This window comes from Sphaerodactylus townsendi, linkage group LG04 (assembly GCF_021028975.2).
Source record: "Sphaerodactylus townsendi isolate TG3544 linkage group LG04, MPM_Stown_v2.3, whole genome shotgun sequence".
Taxonomy (NCBI): Eukaryota; Metazoa; Chordata; class Lepidosauria; order Squamata; family Sphaerodactylidae; genus Sphaerodactylus; species Sphaerodactylus townsendi.
This window is the reverse complement of record NC_059428.1, coordinates 145,140,498-145,158,253: the sequence shown is the minus strand read 5'-3', so window position 1 is coordinate 145,158,253 and position 17,756 is coordinate 145,140,498. Positions and strand designations below refer to the sequence as shown.

Here is a 17,756-nt window from a genome sequence, read left to right as displayed (position 1 = left end):
TGTATTGTCGAAGGCTTTCACGGCCGGATTCAACTGGTTGTGGTGGGTTTTCCAGGCTGTGTGGCCGTGGTTGGGTGGATCTTGTTCCTAATGTTTCGCCTGCATCTGTGTCACAGTGTGTAACAGACTTCCCTCTGTGATACACCTCTGAAGATGCCAGCCTCAGATGCAGGCAAAACGTTAAGAACAAGATCCACCAGACCATGGCCACACAGCCTGGAAAATCCACCACAACCAGCTGAAGAGTTTAGGGTCTGATTCTCAGACGGGAGAAGCAGAATTCAAACTAGGGTTTCCTGTTCTGAGGCAGGAAATAAAATGTTTTGGGGGTACAAAAGCGCGGAACTCTGTGGAGGAAATGTTTAATTCCTGCCTCAAGGTGTTTCAAAAGGTTCCTGTGGAAAGGGTCAGCCAGAGGGGAAAGAGCGGGAGGTGAATAACAGAAGCACCGATGAAGGGAAAGGAAAAGAATAATTTCAGTACACATATAACTGCTTGACAATGGTCGCACAATTAATCAAGAGGGACGCTGTCTACTCTGACTGACAGCAGCCCTCCAGGGTGTCTGGTAAAATACTCTCATACAGAGGTATATCAAGGAAAAATGGAGCCCAGAGACAAAATCTGAATTTTCTGCTCCCCCCCACAAGGTGCCCAGGTCTACCACCTGGCGCCCACACTGGCATCCAAGTCTACAGCCAGGAGCCAGCACCAGCATCCAGGTCTACACTTGGAGCCACCACCAGTGTCCAGGTCTACCACCTGGAGCTGGTGCCGGCACCCAAGTCTATGTGCGCCTGGCGACATGGGTTACCCCATGTCCCCATAGGCAGTACGCCCCTGCTCTCATATTATTTTGCCTTTGTATGTGGAAGATCTCTGGTTCAATTCCTGGCATCTCCAACAGAAATGACTGCATCAGCAGTCCGATCATCTTCTCGCTGGAGCCGACGCATCTATCTATCACTTAATTTACTCCACGCACGCACGACGACGCATCTAATGCGACTACTACTACTACTACTACTACTGAGCTGCCCTGCTTCCCGGTAGTATTGCTTCACTTTGTCCTATGAATTTAGGCAAAGCTTATTGAGTTTTTCCCCCACAATGGGGTTCTTCCAAAAAGGAAAGACAGCCAAGAAAGGATTCATCTGGGTCTCTTGCGGAGAAACAATAAAAATAGAAACGGTAATGATCGGCTCCCTTGTAACAATTAAGCACGCAACTGTGGCTTGGGTGGACATTTGCATTCCAGCAGCTGTTCGGCATGGTGGAAATGAATGCCGCATCCCTTTCAGCTTGGCAGGGAAGGAAGTGGCATTTTCTTGCCAACACATTCCGAATTCCTGGGTGCTGCCCAAGACACATGCCGAGGATATTAGCTTGCCCCTGTGTCTCAAAAATTGGGCATGATGAGTTGGAGTATCCTATCCAGTGCAGGTATTAAGGCAACCTCTGGACCTCAACAGCTGGCCATCTTGGCACAGTTCAAAACAGAAGCCCATAATACCGAGTCCTAAAAGATTCCTTTTTTTTCTGATCTTGCTCAGCTGGCTGTTTAAAATCTCCATTTTGGATGCTCCCATTTTGCAATCTGAAGCCTGGCTCTGGTCTTCATGCGATGCATTTAAACGCATTATCCGTGCCAAAGCAAGGCTATTCCTTCAAAAGGCCATTTACGTCAACGGGCTTAGCAGGGTCTAAAGGGAGTGAAGAAGGCCGATGGGACGAAAGTGAGTTCATCTAAAAGGTGGTGTCGGAGGAGAGTTTTCGGGCCCGCGTGGAGCACTGAAAAGACAAATGGGCAGGTTGTAGATGAAGTTCCAATGCTCCCTAGAAGCTAACATGACTAAACTGAGACTATAGTACTTTGATGGGACCAATCAGGAGAAGACAAGAGAAGACCAATCAGGAGAAGACATGATGGTCCCATCATGAGAAGACAAGAGTTATTGGAAAAGATAATAATGCTAGGAAAAGTCGAAAGCAGCAGGGAAAGGTTCTAACCCAAGATACAATTCAATCACTTTCAATTTCAATAAGCCTTTATTGGCATATACACGATAGTTCCAGTTAAAAAATACAGTTCCAGTTAAAAGTGAATAGTAAAAAACTTCACGTTTGTCATACATTGCTTGGCTAAACTTCGATGTAAAAAACTTCTACAATTATAAGGCAACAATGAAAAAAATCCTGATAATTTAAAAGTTTCGTGAATCCACTTTATCTGATTCAAAGTATGTAATCAATCATAGGGTCTATAGCTTCTGGGCATAGCAGGCCGGATCGGAGTTCCGGTATAATACGAAAGTTCAGGAGAATGTGCGGGATGGAATCCAGCTGTCCCGGTATGCTACAGGCTGTAAACCTCTTATCGCTTGGAAGACCTTTTAAGTCTTCCTCTATGTAGCCAGGAGATGGCATGATGCAAATCTAGCCAGCGCTATAGGCTCTCCTGTGTATGACGGATTTGTGAGCTTGTAATGTAATAGGTTACATCCCCGCGTGAAAGGAATTCGACATAATTTGTTGGTGAACAAGATTTATTTGCCAAGCTCTCCGGTAGCTGTTGATATAGTCCATTGCTAACAGCCTCTCTTTAATGAGGTCAAAAAGTTTCAGTAAAGCGCTAGTATATTAAAGGAGTCACTGTCATAACCCAGTTCCTCGATCTTTGCTGTAACTATTGTGCACCCATTTTGAATGGTGGAATTCACCTGCTGCAAGTTAAGTCAATGAGTTCTTGGAGTCGCGAAAGTGAATATTTTAACCAGAATTTTATAATGATTAGCCAGATAGTGGCCTCTATAGAATATTGGCCAGATTTTAAACATAAGACTGCGTATGGGACGCAGTTTGGCACGCAAAATAATTTGTGCAAGAATTTGGAGTGGAATGATTTGATTATGCTGCTATTTGGAATTAGCCAAATAGGAGCTCCATAGAGTAGCTGTGCTCTCACCTTCGCTTGGAAGATTAACCCAAGATACATTGACCCAATCTGAAAGACTTGAGCGAGGCTGGAATGATAGGATGCCTCTTTGAGGGCCACTCATAGGGCCTTATAGAAAGCTCATCATATGTAATCGCGGATAGCACATTAACACAGCACAACCCTGCTGCTTAGAGAAGCTCGCTTCATGCAAAAGCTACAAGGCACAGCAGATCACTATGAGTCAAATCAGATGTTGCATAGAAGTGTAATAGGCGCCTAACCGTGGCTTAAATAAATAAAGCGTCAATTCTGCAAACCTCTGCCAAGAATGTGCTCAAAAAAAATCAGGGGCGGCACTTCTCCCTCACAAGGATCAGAACTGCAATTCTTTATTTACCCTTTTGGGGGGGTTGTGAGTCAACTTCCATTAAACGCACCCCTATTTTGAAGCACTCCTTTTGAGACAAGTGCATCTCCGCAGCTTGAAACGCATGAACAGTATGAAAATGGTATAAAATGGCACGACGCTTGGTAATAGTAAAATTGGCTAAACCAGCAGGGATCACAACATACAAGACGTATTCGAGCATCCCTGGAATATGCCCGGAGTCTGTGCAGGGAAGGACGGCCTATAAGTTGAACAAAATAAACTAATAAGCAATAAAATAATATAACGAAATCAAATATTGCTTGTAGCACCTGTTGCTTCTTTTCATTCAAGCTTTCCACACTTCATAAGTTGCTTATTTGTTTGCGGCCTAATTTTGAGGGTTTTTTGCATATAGGTGTTAAGGTTTTTACACTCCATCTATGTAATGTTGATGCCACCACAACTGCTCTGCCAACCTGCAAGTGGGCAAAATCTGTTTTTTTTAAGCTGTAAAAGTTTTATTTCAATACACACAAGGAATATAGATATAGAACAATGTCAGCAATTGCCCATACACGTGCCTTCTGCGGTGTGGCTCCAAATTGTTATCAGAATGGTATCAACACAGAAATTAATGGTCTGTGAGCTCAGGTTCGAAGCAGGCCTCGGCAGTGAATGTCCATAACTCCTCCCTCGATCACACGTGAATGCAACTGAATCTATTCCTGACCTACCCCTGGAATGAATATGCATATCTGTCCTCTGACTCTATGCAAATCCCCCTTGCTTTTCTGCATATGAATGCTCCCACACCTCTCTCCGGAGCCGCCACGAAGAAAAAGTAGGGAAGAGGGTCGAGGCGTTGTCCAGTTTCTGCTGTGCCAGAACTGAAGAGAGGCTTCTATCCTGCCAAAGGAGAAACTGCAAATGTGAAAAGGCCGGGGCCAGCAAATCGGGATCTGGAAATGCACTATTAGCTGTGAAGGCTGGGATCTTGTCTTCGCTGGGCGTACCGTCACTGCAGGAAATCAGGCAGCAGCTGGAGCAAACCCGAAATCGTTGGCAGCATCCTTTTCTGCAGGGCTGGTGTATCTCCATGTGCCTTTCTCGAGGCGGATAAATCCATGTAATGATCTGTACAAGATATGGGAGAACTGCATTGAGAACTGGCCTCCAGACAAAAGCTCACCTGGAAACTTGGACTGTTCAACTAAATGGATAACAGGAACATAAAGAAGGAGGAGAAGGAGGAGGAGAAGGAGAAGAAGGAGGAGGAGGAGGAGGAGGAGGAGGAGGGTTTGGATTTATATCCCCCCTTTCTCTCCTAGGGGCGTCCAATCTCCTTGCCCTTTCCCCCTCACAACAAATACCCTGTGAGGTGGGTGGGGCTGAGAGAGCTCAGAAGAACTGTGACTAGCCCAAGGTCACCCAGCCGGCGTGTGTTGGGAGTGCACAGGCTAATCTGAATTCCCCAAATAAGCCTCCACAGTTCAGGCAGCAGAGCAGGGAATCAAACCCGGTTCCTCCAGATTAGAGCACACCTGCTCTTCACCACTACGCCACTGCTGCTCCTAAGGTGGATCATACTTGGCGAGGGGTCTTATGCAGAGGCAATTGATGGCTGAGAGTGTCCAGCAAGATTCCATGGCGGAGCAGGGATGTGAACCCGACTCTCCCAGATCTTAGCCTGACATTCTAACCACTACACCATGTCTGTACACAATTACCGAAACGAAGGCTTAATTTTGCATATTAAAACACTCGTCGTACAACGGATTCAAACACAATAAAATATGGAGAGATTATTCGCACTGGGTTGTTATTAGTTCCCGGTCTGCTTCTTTTGATAACACTAATTTTTAAATTGAAGTTTACGGGACTTGAGCGTTTCCTCGCAGAGGCAAAGGGGGAAAAAATGTAGGCAAGGAAAAGTCAATTTGGGGAGGAAATTCGCTGAGATAAATACTACATCAGTCTAAGAGGAATGATGGATTTTTTGTTACGTTTGTGAATTAAGAATATCAAGGTGGAAAGGACAAAAGAAATATGTTAACATTATTAACTAATAGCTCCTTTCCTTGAAGGTGAAGGAGGGGAGAAAACACTTGCCAAGTAATTTTCTCAGCTCCCAATGGGCTGATTCCTTATTTTTCCCCCCCTAACTGCCTTTTTCATTCTTTTGATAAATTGTAAGGATTTTAATTTCCCTTTTCCATTACTGTTTGAATTATAAATACAAGCTTAAGCCAGACATCAGAGGATTGTAGGTTTGGCAGAGTAGCTCGAGAATCCGACGTTATTAATTCTAACACAGCCGGATAATAACGTGAAGCCCGGCAGAGTCAGGAAGGGGGACCCCCCTGGAATGAAGGCCAAAAGATGCCGCAGCAGAGTGTCAAACACAGAAGGGGTTTCTCAGTTCCAGCCTGGGAAGCAACGGGAGATTTAGGGCACTTCTGGTCAAGGGCAGACCTCAGTAGTTACACAATACCACAGAGTCCATCTTCCAAAGCTGCCATTTCCTCCTATGGGGCTGATTTCTGTAGTTTGAAGGTCTATAGCCCATTCTGCACGAATCCCCGAAAAAACCGTTTTCAGGGATTCTGCACGAATCCCCGAAAAAACGTTTTCAGGGATTTGTGCAGAAAGGGCTGTAGGTGAGTTGCAGTCATAAATTGTGGTGGTTTCAATGTGTTTTCAATCCCCCCTCCCCTTGCCACAATTTATGACTGCACTCACCCACTCGAAATGATTCCTGGCCACCATTTTGTGATCGTCACTTTGGAGCATGTACTGCATCCACTGAAGTCCCTCCTCTCCCCAAAACCTTCCCTCCTTAAGGATCCAAATCTCCCCAAAACCTCCCCTCCTTAAGGATCCAGATCTCCCAGGATTCCCCAACCTGGAGTTGATGACTCAAAACAATCCCTTTTCGGAGCTGCGTCTGAGGTTCCGGATTCCCCCTTCATTCCCGCCAGTCATAACACCATAAACAGGTACTGTATATTTGCCACTGTGTATTGAAAAACAGAATAGATGGCATTTGGGATGTAGGTTAAAATGGGAAGAAATGCACGGTTTCTTTTTTCTGAATAACAGCTGCTGGCTTTTCACAAGGTTAATAAATATTTTATATTTCTGCGTAAAATAACACGGCCCGTTCAGGCCGAGGGCTGTGAAAATGCAAAATAACACCGGGAAAGAAGATCAGGATGGGAAGAACTTGCTAAAGTGAGATATTGCGAGCGGCACCGATCCAACATTTGTCCGAGAGCTATCAGCTTTGTTACTTGGTCCATCAAGAACCCCTAATGGTAGAAGATGCTTTCCTCTGTACCATCTTTCACTATTACTGCCAGAAGAAATTCCTCTTCACTGAGAGAAATAAATTGGCAGGTAACTTTCACTTTTCTGGGTCCACAGCATCTAAAGCAGGGTGACTTGTTGCATCATTTGGAAGTTGCAGGTGCGAACGGGCAAACCTCGAAGTAGAGCCAAAGAATACTGGACAATCACTTCCAGAGTTATTTCTCGAGGAGCATGTAAAGAGCTACCTCCTCCCCACCCCAACAAAAAGTTTCTTTTTTAATTACATAGATGTTCTTCCCAAAGATACACAAGAATTTATTTGGAATGCCATAGCTTCGGTAAGATTACTCTTTTCTAGATACTGAAAAAGAACCATGACTCCCAATAAAGAGAAGAGGCTAAAGAAATGTGTACAGTTGAGTAAACGGACCTGCGTTTTGCATGGTACGAAGTTAGATAAATTTGATAACTGGAATGTTATTCAGACTGGACTGGTGCACTTCATAACATCGGTATGATTTGTTTCTATAACTGAAGATGAATGTGTAAAGGTTTGTATCCAACCTTCTTTTTACTGAATTTTTAATTTGAAAATCAGACAGCGAGAGGACGGAAAAACACCTGCAGGTGTTTTAGGTTCCTTAGAATCTGGTAAATATTAGAAACTACAAAATACTAACTTATCCAGAGGTTGTATTGCCCAAGAGACAATTTGTACTATACGATGCTCTATTGTTATATACTACAATGCCCACAATTTATGTAAGAGACGTGTATGTGCAGCCATGAAGTTTTGGCTGTTTTATAAGTACTAGACACAAGACGGGTTACTCATGATATATAGTTGAATATTCATCCCAGTCTTCCTTATGGCACTGTTTAATGAGGAAACCTATTGGTGGAAAAGAAAAATGGTCACATTGAAATACTTTAATGAGAAATGCTTTAAAAATTGACCAGGTTCTAAGGAACCCAAAGCAACAGGTGTAGAGTGATAGTGCTTGATCTTTTGGTGCACCTGCCCAATCATTTTTATGGCAGACCCACACCTGTTGGTATCCTAACTCTGATTGAAGAGAGCAGAATACTCTGGGAATCTCTCTGTTACAGTGAGTAGGAACCCATTCAGTGTAAAGGCAATTCCACTGGCTCTGGAGTCAGCAGTGTGATGCAGCGGCCAAGAAAGCCAATGCGATTCTGGGATGTATCAATAGGAGTATAGTTTCAAGATCGCGGGATGTAATTGTACCGCTCTATTCTGCATTGGTTAGACCTCATCTGGAATATTATGCACCACAATTCAAGAAGGATATTGACAAGCTGGAACGGGTGAGGGCAACCAAAATGGTAAACGGTCTGGAATCCACGCCCTACAAGGAGAGACTTAGGGAGCTGGGTATGTTTAGTTTGGTGAAGAGAAGGTAAAGAGGTGACATGTTAGACATGTTTAGATATTTGAAGGTTTGTCGTGTTGAAGATGGAGCAAGCTTGTTTTTGGCTGCTCCAGAGAATCAGGCAAAGAGTAATTCAAGGTGAAGAGATTCCACCTAAACATCAGGAAAAATTTCCTGACAGTCAGGGCTGTTTGACAGTGGAATGCACTACCTCGAAGTGTGGTGGAGTCTCCTTCTTTGGAGGTTTTTTTAACAGAGGCTGGATGGCCATCTGTCAGGAGTACTTTGATTGCGTGTTCCTGCATTGTAGGGGGTTGGACTTGATGGCCCTTGGGGTCTCTTCCAACTCTATGATTCTATGGAGCGGCCATGTTGGATAAAGAAGAAAAGTGAGCAACAGCCAATCATTAAAATGAATCAGGAAGACAAATGCCGAAATACGACACAGAAGGCACAGTGAAACATTTTACGATTTGTCCGGCCTTCCAACAGATTTCTCACGAGAGCCCTCCGATCCGCTGCATCTGCTAGAACAGCGAGGAAGGAGGGAATTAAAGTTTGATTGCTCAGAAAGGAGAGCTTTAAACATTCCCGTCAGACTTCTGGAAGGTTGCTAGAAGGCTTCCTGGAGCTGATTTCTTGGACATCAGTGGTGAAATTCTTGCAGGATGCAACCAGTGTATGAAAGGCAACATGCAGTCTAATTCTTCCCGAGTGCATTATTTATGAACCAAGAGGTGGGAGGAGGGGTGAACACGACTCGTTTGCCACAATGGCTTTCCGGCTTTCAGAATTTCAAGAACAAGTGAATCCATTTCCACTTTGCAAAAAAAAAAAATGGCTCACCTTGTCATGGCCCCATCAACATGTTGACCTTTCGAAGTACCAACTAAGCCCGGCTGGTGGGCAATAATGCCCGAAGCAATCACGGCGACTGTAAATAGCCCTCCGAAAACACTGTGTGTGGGAGCCCCTGCGGGTCCCTTCATTTATGAAAGTCTCATTAGCAAACCTCTAAATGTACACTCGAGAAAGCTGCCGTCTATCGCCCGGACAAAGCAGCCGATTCTCAGTGCCCCCGTTCGTTGTTAATAAAGCGCAAAGCACCTCCGAAGTTTTCGGCACCCTACGCAGCTGACAATTGCAAGCCAAACCGAAAATCTCCGAGGAAGAGCCTTTGAATGCTCCCGAAGGATCAAACTTGTGGCCTGCGTCGCTTGCAAACCTCTTTCTGTGTGTTCCATGGACAAACTCATCTGTCACTTGATAAAAAAATATCATTTCCATTATACTACGGAACAGAAGGCCATTTATGATTCCAACTAGTAAAATACTGTTATGATGGACGGAGAGATGGCCCATTTACTGGAAAGGACAAGCAGGTGTCACCAGACCACAAACGGTCTCTGCTTTTTGTGACACGGCATTCGAATTTTGCCCAAATGTTCTCCTTTGCAGGCTGTCTTAATAAAATAGACTAGATGGCCTTTTATGGGCCCTTTCAGCTCTATGATTCTATGAATTGGTTGTACTAGAAGAGAAGAAGAAGAAGAGTTTGGATTTATATCCCCCCTTTCTCTCCTGCAGGCGACTCAAAGGGGCTGACAATCTCCTTGCCCTTCCCCCCTTACAATAAACACCCTGTGCGGTGGGTGGGGCTGAGAGAGCTCCGAGAAGCTGTGACTAGCCCAAGGTCACCCAGCTGGCATGTGTGGGAGTGTACAGGCTAATCTGAATTCCCCAGATAAGCCTCCACAGATCAGACGGCAGAGCTGGGAATCAAACCCAGTCCCTCCAGATTAGATACACGAGCTCTTAACCTCCTACGCCACTGCTGCTCCTAAAGGGCTTTGCTCTGTGTTTCAGCCTCCAGCAAACTAACCTCTGAATGAGAATTACCCAGATGCCCCAACCTTGTGCGATGACCCTTAAACACCTGTAGCACACGTGTAGCATAAGGATTACCCAGCTGCCCCAGCCTTGTGCCGTGATCCTTGGATACTTGTGCCACATGCGCATTAAGGCATAAGAATTACACAGCTGCCCTAGTCTTCTGCAGTGATCTTTGGATACTCATAGCGCATGTGCGCTCAAGCATAACAACTGCCCAATTGCACTAATCTGGCGCAGTGACCTTTGGTCACTTGCAAAACATGTAGCACATGAGAGTTGCCCCCCTGCCTCAGACCGGCACCTCGTCTAGTCTGACAGTCTGTTTCTGAAAGCAGCTTTGAACACACGAAGGCGCCTGGTCAACTCCTGAGTCTATTAAAGTCGATATTGTCACAGCTGCTCTCTGCAGTTTGAGCCATTGAACTGGGGATGCTGGGACAATAGACATACAAAGCAGATGTTCTTCCACTGAGCGATGGCCCCCTGGTGTCTGTTCATAGAATCATGGGCCCTTTCCGCACGGGCCGTATATGGCGCCCTGGGGACGGCAAAAACGTTGTCCCCAGGGAGCCGTTTGCACAGGGGGCGCAGCTGCTTCGCAGCCGCTCCGCCAAACGGTGCGAAGCAGCCGTTTTCCAACCTCGCTTCCCTAGCGAGGTTTATGGAAAACGGCGGCTTGGAGCTGCTGCTGTGTGAACGGCAGCGGCTCCAAGGCGTCTTCCCTCCCCCCATGTCCGGTAGACCTACCTGCCCTGCGGCCCTCCGGCGCGTCGCCGAGGCCTGGGGACATGCCCCCTCTGCCCTGCGACTCTGGAGCGGTTGCGCAGGGCAGGGGGGCATGTCCCCTGGCCTTGGCGACGTGCCGCAGGGCCGCAGGGCAGATAGGTTGACCTGACGACGGTGCAGCATTGCGCCATCGTCCCAGGAGGTTCTGGGACCATTCATGCGAACGGTCCCAGAGGGGTCGGGTCGGCGTCATGTACGCCGATCTGACCCCTACCATGGCCGTGCGGAAACGGCCATGGAGTTGGAAGAGACCCCAAGGGCCATCAAGCCCAACTCCCTGCCATATAGGAATAAGCAATCCAAGCACTCCTGATAGTTAGCCATCCAGCCGCTGATGAAAAACCTCCGAAGGACGAGACTCCACCACCCTCCGAGGCAGCATCTTCCACTGTCGAACAGCCCTTACTGTCAGGAAGTTCTTCCTAATGTTTACATTTACTAATTTACTTCCTAATGTACCTTGAACCCATTACTCTTTGCCCGATTCTCAGGAGCAGCAGAAAACAAGCTTGCTCCCTCACCAACATGACATCCCTTCAAATATCTAAACATGGCTATCATGTCACCACTTAACCTTCTCTTCACCAAACTAAACATCCCCAGCTCCCTAAGTTTCTCCTCATAGGGCCGTGATGGCGAACCTTTGGCACTCCAGATGTTATGGACTACAATTCCCATCAGCCACTGCCAGCATGGCCAATTGGCCATGCTGGCAGGGACTGATGGGAATTGTAGTCCATAACGTCTGGAGTGCCAAAGGTTCGCCACCACTGTAGGCCATGGATTCTAGACCTTTGACCATTTTGGTTGCCCTCCTCTGGACCCATTCCAGCTTTTCAACATCCCTCTTGACTGGCTGATACTTTTTCTACTAGTTTGTTTCAAAAAAAAAGTTTATTCTGACCTCAAATGGAAACAAGTCCTTTTTCTTTTTCTCATAAAGATCTACACTTTAAGCAAATGAACCCCCCCCCCAAGCATAAGATCAAAAGGGCCCTTTGAAACAGGCCAAGAGCATTTGAAAGCCGTATGCAAATCATAAAGGAGGCATCTGTGAGTGAGAAGATAATAAATTGCATCAGATGAAGAAGGCCCACTGGGTATCCCTGGGAAAGGACAAAGATTCCTTCAGAGGATGCGAGTGTGTGTTTAAAGCACCGTCAAGTCTCGTGACAACCCAGTAGGGTTTTCAAGACAGGAAATCAACAGAGTTGCCGCCTTCTGGATGCAGACCCCGGAATTCCTCTGTGGCCTCTCATCTAAGTACTAATCAGGGGCAACTCTGCTTAGCTTCCGAGATCTGATGAGATCCAGGTAGCTAGAAGAAGGAGGAGGAGGAGAAGGAGAAGGAGAAGGAGAAGGAGAAGGAGAAGGAGAAGAGTTTGGATTTATATCCCCCCTTTCTCTCCTGCAGGAGACTCAAAGGGGCTGACAATCTCCTTGCCCTTCCTCCCTCACAACAAACACCCTGTGAAGTAGGTGGGGCTGAGAGAGCTCCAAGAAGCTGTGACTAGCCCAAGGTCACCCAGCTGGCGTGTGTGGGAGTGTACAGGCTAATCTGAATTCCCCAGAGAAGCCTCCACAGCTCAGGCGGCAGAGCTGGGAATCAAACCCGGTTCCTCCAGATTAGATACAGATTAGATACAGGAGCTCTTAACCTCCTACACCACTGCTGCTCCCTCAGCAGTGTCCATCGCTCTTGGGGAGGAGTGAGGAATCGAACCTGGTTTTCCAGATTGGAATCCACTGCTCTTAAACCACTACCCCACACTCGCTCCCATGGGCCATCCAGGTCAGGGGTTCCGAAGATATGGTAGGAAAAAATATATGCGAGTGGATTCAAGTTTGGCACAGAGAAGGTTCGCGTATGATCCTGTCATTCTGTGAATATTTCCAGCCACGGGCCGACCAGCTTCCTCAAGACTGATGCCGATCGATATGTCTTCCCCGAACTTGCCGGGAGGTTTGAAAATCCTGCCTGTCTGTCAACCGTTATAGCTGGCCTTGAATATTTCATTGCTTATTGCCTTTGGAATCATCCCCAGCGAGAGGCTATATTGCAAACTCAATAAGCGCCAGTCCAATCAGGGAAAGCAGTGTTTATCGTTTAAGGAGAAAATCCATTCTTTTTCATGTATTTTCCTAACTCTTGATTGAAATGGAGCGATCCGATCCATGATACAAAGGGATTTTCATCGAGCAGGACGCGGTGACGAGGTCTAGTCTTTTGCTTTCTTTCTTTTTCCGAGTTCTGAGCGGTAAATCGTGGGCGCGGGGAGTTGCATTTCGAGCTGAAAATATTCCTCCCAGAATGCAGTGCCTTGCTCTTGTCAATATGAAATCTCATCTATCAAAGTACTACTTGTTCATCTAGAGGGGTTCAGTTCTTCAATGACAACAGCGAAATCCCCTTCCGATCTCTTCTAATCCTGACTATACACGATGAGTTAGATGTTTGGAGAGGGGTGGAAAGAAACACGCCTCATTTTTGTCAACCGTGTTTCGATTCCTTTCTCATCTGGTTATCTTTTATTTATTCATTCTTTCAGAAATAAGGATGCCTGCGTGGAGTGGGTGTGGGAGGCGGGGTGGTTGTGGGTGTGGGAGGCGGGGTGCGGAGTTCTCCCGGAATCACAACTGATCTGTGGACAAAATGACTGCTTTGGAGAATGAAGTCTGTGACATCCTACCCTGCTGAGGTCCATCTCTTCCCTAAACCCCTCCCTCGCTAGGCTCCACCCCCTAAACCTCCCACCAGTTTCCCATCCAGATGTGGCCACCCTGTTTAGAAAAAAGCATATGCTGCCCTCTTAGATATCTGCTGGAGGCAGCTGGTACTAGAACATAAGAACATAAGAACTAGCCTGCTGGATCAGACCAGAGTCCATCGAGTCCAGCACTCTGCTACTCGCAGTGGCCCACCAGGTGCCTGTGGGAGCTCACTGGCAGGAGGTGAAAGCAATGGTCTTAAGAACATAAGGAAGAGCCTGCTGGATCAGACCAGAGTCCATCGAGTCCAGCACTCTGCTACTCGCAGTGGCCCACCAGGTGCCTTTGGGAGCTCACAGGCAGGAGGTGAAAGCAATGGCCTTAAGAACATAAGGAAGAGCCTACTGGATCAGACCAGAGTCCATCTAGTCCAGCACTCTGCTACTCGCAGTGGCCCACCTTTGGGAGCTCACAGGCAGGATGTGAAAGCAATGGCCTTAAGAACATAAGGAAGAGCCTGCTGGATCAGACCAGGGTCCATCTAGTCCAGCACTCTGCTACTTACTCGCAGTGGCCCACCAGGTGCCTTTGGGAGCTCACAGGCAGGATGTGAAAGCAATGGCCTTCTGCAGCTGTTGCTCCCGAGCACCTGGTCTGTTAAGGCATTTGCAATCTCAGATCAAAGAGGATCAAGATTGGTAGCCACAGATCGACTTCTCCTCCATCAATCTGCCCAAGCCCCTTTTAAAGCTATCCAGGTTAGTGGCCATCACCACCTCCTGTGGCAGCACATTCCAAACACCAATCACACGTTTCATGAAGAAGTGTTTCCTTTTGTTAGTCCTAATTCTCCCCCCCAGCATTTTCAATGGATGCCCCCTGGTTCCAGTATTGTGAGAAAGAGAGAAAAATGTCTCTCTTTTAACATTTTCTACCCCGTGCATAATTTTATAGACTTCAATCATATCCCCCCTAAAACTGTAGGCTGAAACCACACGGCCACTGTGATCGGCCAGAGCATCCACACAAGCCATTCAAAACAAAGCGGAGTACAAAATGGATCGAGGTGAATTGACTCTATTGCAAGAGCCAGCATGGCCTAGAGCACAGGTGCCAAACCCACAGCCCTCCAGATGTTATGGACTGCAGTTCCCATCATCCCCTGCCACCATGAGCAATCGGCCATGCTGGCAGGGGATGATGGGAACTGTAGTCCATAACATTTGAAGGGCCACAAGTTTGACACCTATGGCGTAGTGGTTAACAACAGGTGGGCTCTGATCTGGGCAACCAGGTCCCACTCCCCGCTTCTCCACATGACACAAAGCTAGTGAACCAAGTTTATGTCTCCACCCCTACTCATGAACCCTGCTAGGGGGCCTCGGGCGAGTCATAGTGCTCTCTGACATCTCTCAACCTCAACCACCTCACAATGTGTCTGTTGTGGGGAGAGGAAAGGAAGTAATGTGTCAGTTGCTTTGAGAGTTCTCATGGTTGAGAAAAGCAGGGTGTAAATCCAAACTCTGCTTCTACAACTGATAACCCAACATTGTGGCTCACTGCTGAATCTTCTGCTTTGCAAGCAGGAAGTCCCAGGTTCAATTCCCAGCATCTCCACTGATAGAAGCAGCAGCAGGTGACGTGATACACCTCAGCCCAAAACCATTGTGAGCAGCTGCCAGTCAGAGTAGGCAACACTGATTTGGATGGACCTCCTAGGGTCTGGCTCAGTAGGACAGAAGGCAATTTTCCATGGAGAACATCCTAGGATCAGGTCATAGATGATGTGGAAGACCTTCACCTGAGACCCCGGAGAGCCCCTGCCAGTCAGAGTAGGCAACACTGATTTGGATGGACCTAGGGTCTGGCTCAGTAGAACAGAAGGCAATTTTCCATGGAGAACATCCTAGGATCAGGTCATAGATGATGTGGAAGACCTTCACCTGAGACCCCAGAGAGCCCCTGCCAGTCAGAGTAGGCAACACTGATTTGGATGGACCTAGGGTCTGGCTCAGTAGAATAGAAGGCAATTTTGCATGGAGAACATCCTAAGATCAGGTCATAGATGATGTGGAAGACCTTCACCTGAGACCCTGGAGAGCCCCTGCCAGTCAGAGTAGGCAACACTGATTTGGATGGACCTCCTAGGGTCTGGCTCAGTAGAATAGAAGGCAATTTTGCATGGAGAACATCCTAGGATCAGGTCATAGATGATGTGGAAGACTGGAGAGCCCCTGAGACCCTGAGACCCTGCCAATCAGAGTGGACAATAGTGACTTTGATAGACCAAGTGTCTGGTTCAGTAGAAGGCAATTTCATGTGTTCGACAGAAATCTGCCCAGCCCTTGATAGGAGCCAATCCTTCCCTTATGCCTCATCTCACATGGTCTGTCTCACGGCTAGCAGTGTCGTTGGAAGTGAGATACTACAGGAAATGTCGGTCTGGCAGTCTTTGGTGGCTTAGATCTTCGTACCGGGCCGCTTGGCCTCCGTTTTACAATCTCCCCACTTTGACAGGGCCAAACGGCAGACGCCCGAAAGGATAACGTCCGATTGGTGTGCCATCATAATTATCGCCATTCAAACAATGAAGCATCTGCTTGCTTTTCTTCCTATGTGTTTTTTTTTTCCCCCCACAAAACCTGGAACACGAGCCTTTGAATCGTAATTGTTAGACTTTACGGCTTGCCACTTGGAGCAGCTCCCAATTCGGCACACCGTTTGCATGCAAGATAAGCCGTTCCGGATGGTGGTGTGATGCACAGATTGCTGCTTTATTGTTCAAGCAATGCCAGCTTCACGGGCGGACAGGTTGGAGAACTTGACCGCGGCTGAGCTAAAGAGCTGAGCAGTCCTACGCCGATAGACGAGTCGCTTTCCGAAACGTTCTTCCTCTTTCGCTGTGAGAAGTTCCCTTTGTTCCGTGCCAGACAAAATATCTCTCTGTGTGTAGGGCAGTGGTGGCGAACCTATGGCACGGGTGCCAGAGGTGGCACTCAGAGCCCTCTCTGTGGGCACGTGCAAACAGAGTGCCCCCCCATCTAGGCTGGCCTGGGCCGCTGGGCTCAATTATTAGCATTAAACTTAACACCTAGTTTTGGGGAAGCAGTGTAGGTAACCCTGTTAAGCGCTGTTAAACCCCACTGATTTCCATGCGAAGAACTAAAGTGCAATCCTTTACCTGGGAATAAGCTTGGTTGCTGGCAATGGGGCTTGCTTCTGAGTAAACCGTCCTAGCGTCGTGATTCACCTGTTGGAAGAGTTGCACAGGTGCTTCAAAGTAAAGCCACTGACTACCACCAAGCTTACTCCCGAGTAATGCGTGCCTTGGAGCCAACTGTTTTTTCTAAACTAAAACCTCAGTACTCAGGTTAAATTGCCATGTTGGCACTTTGCGAGAAATAAGTGGGTTTTGGGTTGCAATTTGGGCACATGGTCTCGAAAAGGTTCGCCATCTCTGGTGTAGGGCATTTCTACATTTGGGCACATTGCTTCTTCAGCACCTTTCCAAACTAATACCCCTTCTGCCGATATATTTTCCAACCCATTTTATGTCTTCTACGCAAAAGCTGAGAATTTCGCATCAAATTCGTCCGGCCGGCGAATTTTACGCCTTCGGCTGTGCAGAGCGGACATGACCCAGCCGCTTGTCATGTTCAGTTAAGTATCAAGTGAGCAGCGATGGGGTGGCAGATACAGTTGCTAGATACAGGTTGGGACACTCCTGAAGATTTGGGAATGGAGCTTGGGGGGGAAGAGGGATCTCAATGGGGTACAATGCCATGGAATGCCATAGAGTCCCCCCCCCCGGCCAAATCATCCATTTTTCTCCCGGGAAACGGATCTCTGCAGTCTGAAGGTGAGCTGTAATTGTGGAGGATCCCCAGGTTCCACCTGTTGGTTGGCATCAGCTAGGTTGCGACCGGGATAATATTCAATCCACGGGCTTTCTATTCTGTGTGTCTGCCTCTCAGCCATTAGGTTCCACTAGCAGCTTCAACGTTCCCAAAATTCCATTGGCCCTCTTGAAAGACACAACTTTGCGTTAGTACAGCAGTGGCAGAGTGGTTAAGAGCAGGCGCATTCTAATCTGGAGGAACCGGGTTTGATTCCCCGCTCTGCCGCCTGAGCTGTGGAGGCTTATCTGGGGAATTCAGATTAGCCTGTGCACTCCTACACATGCCAGCTGGGTGACCTTGGGCTAGTCACAGCTTCTCAGAGCTCTCTCAGTCCCACTCAACTCACAGGGTGTTTGTTGTGAGGGGGGAAGGGCAAGGAGATTGTTAGCCCCTTTGAGTCTACTATTATTATTATTATTATTATTATTATTATTATTATTATTATTATTATTATTATT

The 17,756-nt window shown here is 47.2% G+C and overlaps 1 protein-coding gene across 1 annotated transcript in view; it reads right to left on the bottom strand.

Annotated features, from left to right (window-relative positions):
* Positions 1 to 1,746: 1,746 nt before the first annotated feature.
* Positions 1,747 to 17,756, bottom strand: part of LOC125431383 (cytochrome P450 3A21-like) — a 32,747-nt gene continuing 16,737 nt past the window's right edge. Inside the window, exons 11-12 of the mRNA XM_048494145.1 lie at positions 4,122 to 4,214; positions 1,747 to 1,791 (exon numbers count right to left, since the gene is read on the bottom strand). Coding sequence (XP_048350102.1) covers positions 1,747 to 1,791; positions 4,122 to 4,214 — 138 coding nt within the window. The remainder of the gene's footprint in view (positions 1,792 to 4,121; positions 4,215 to 17,756) is intronic.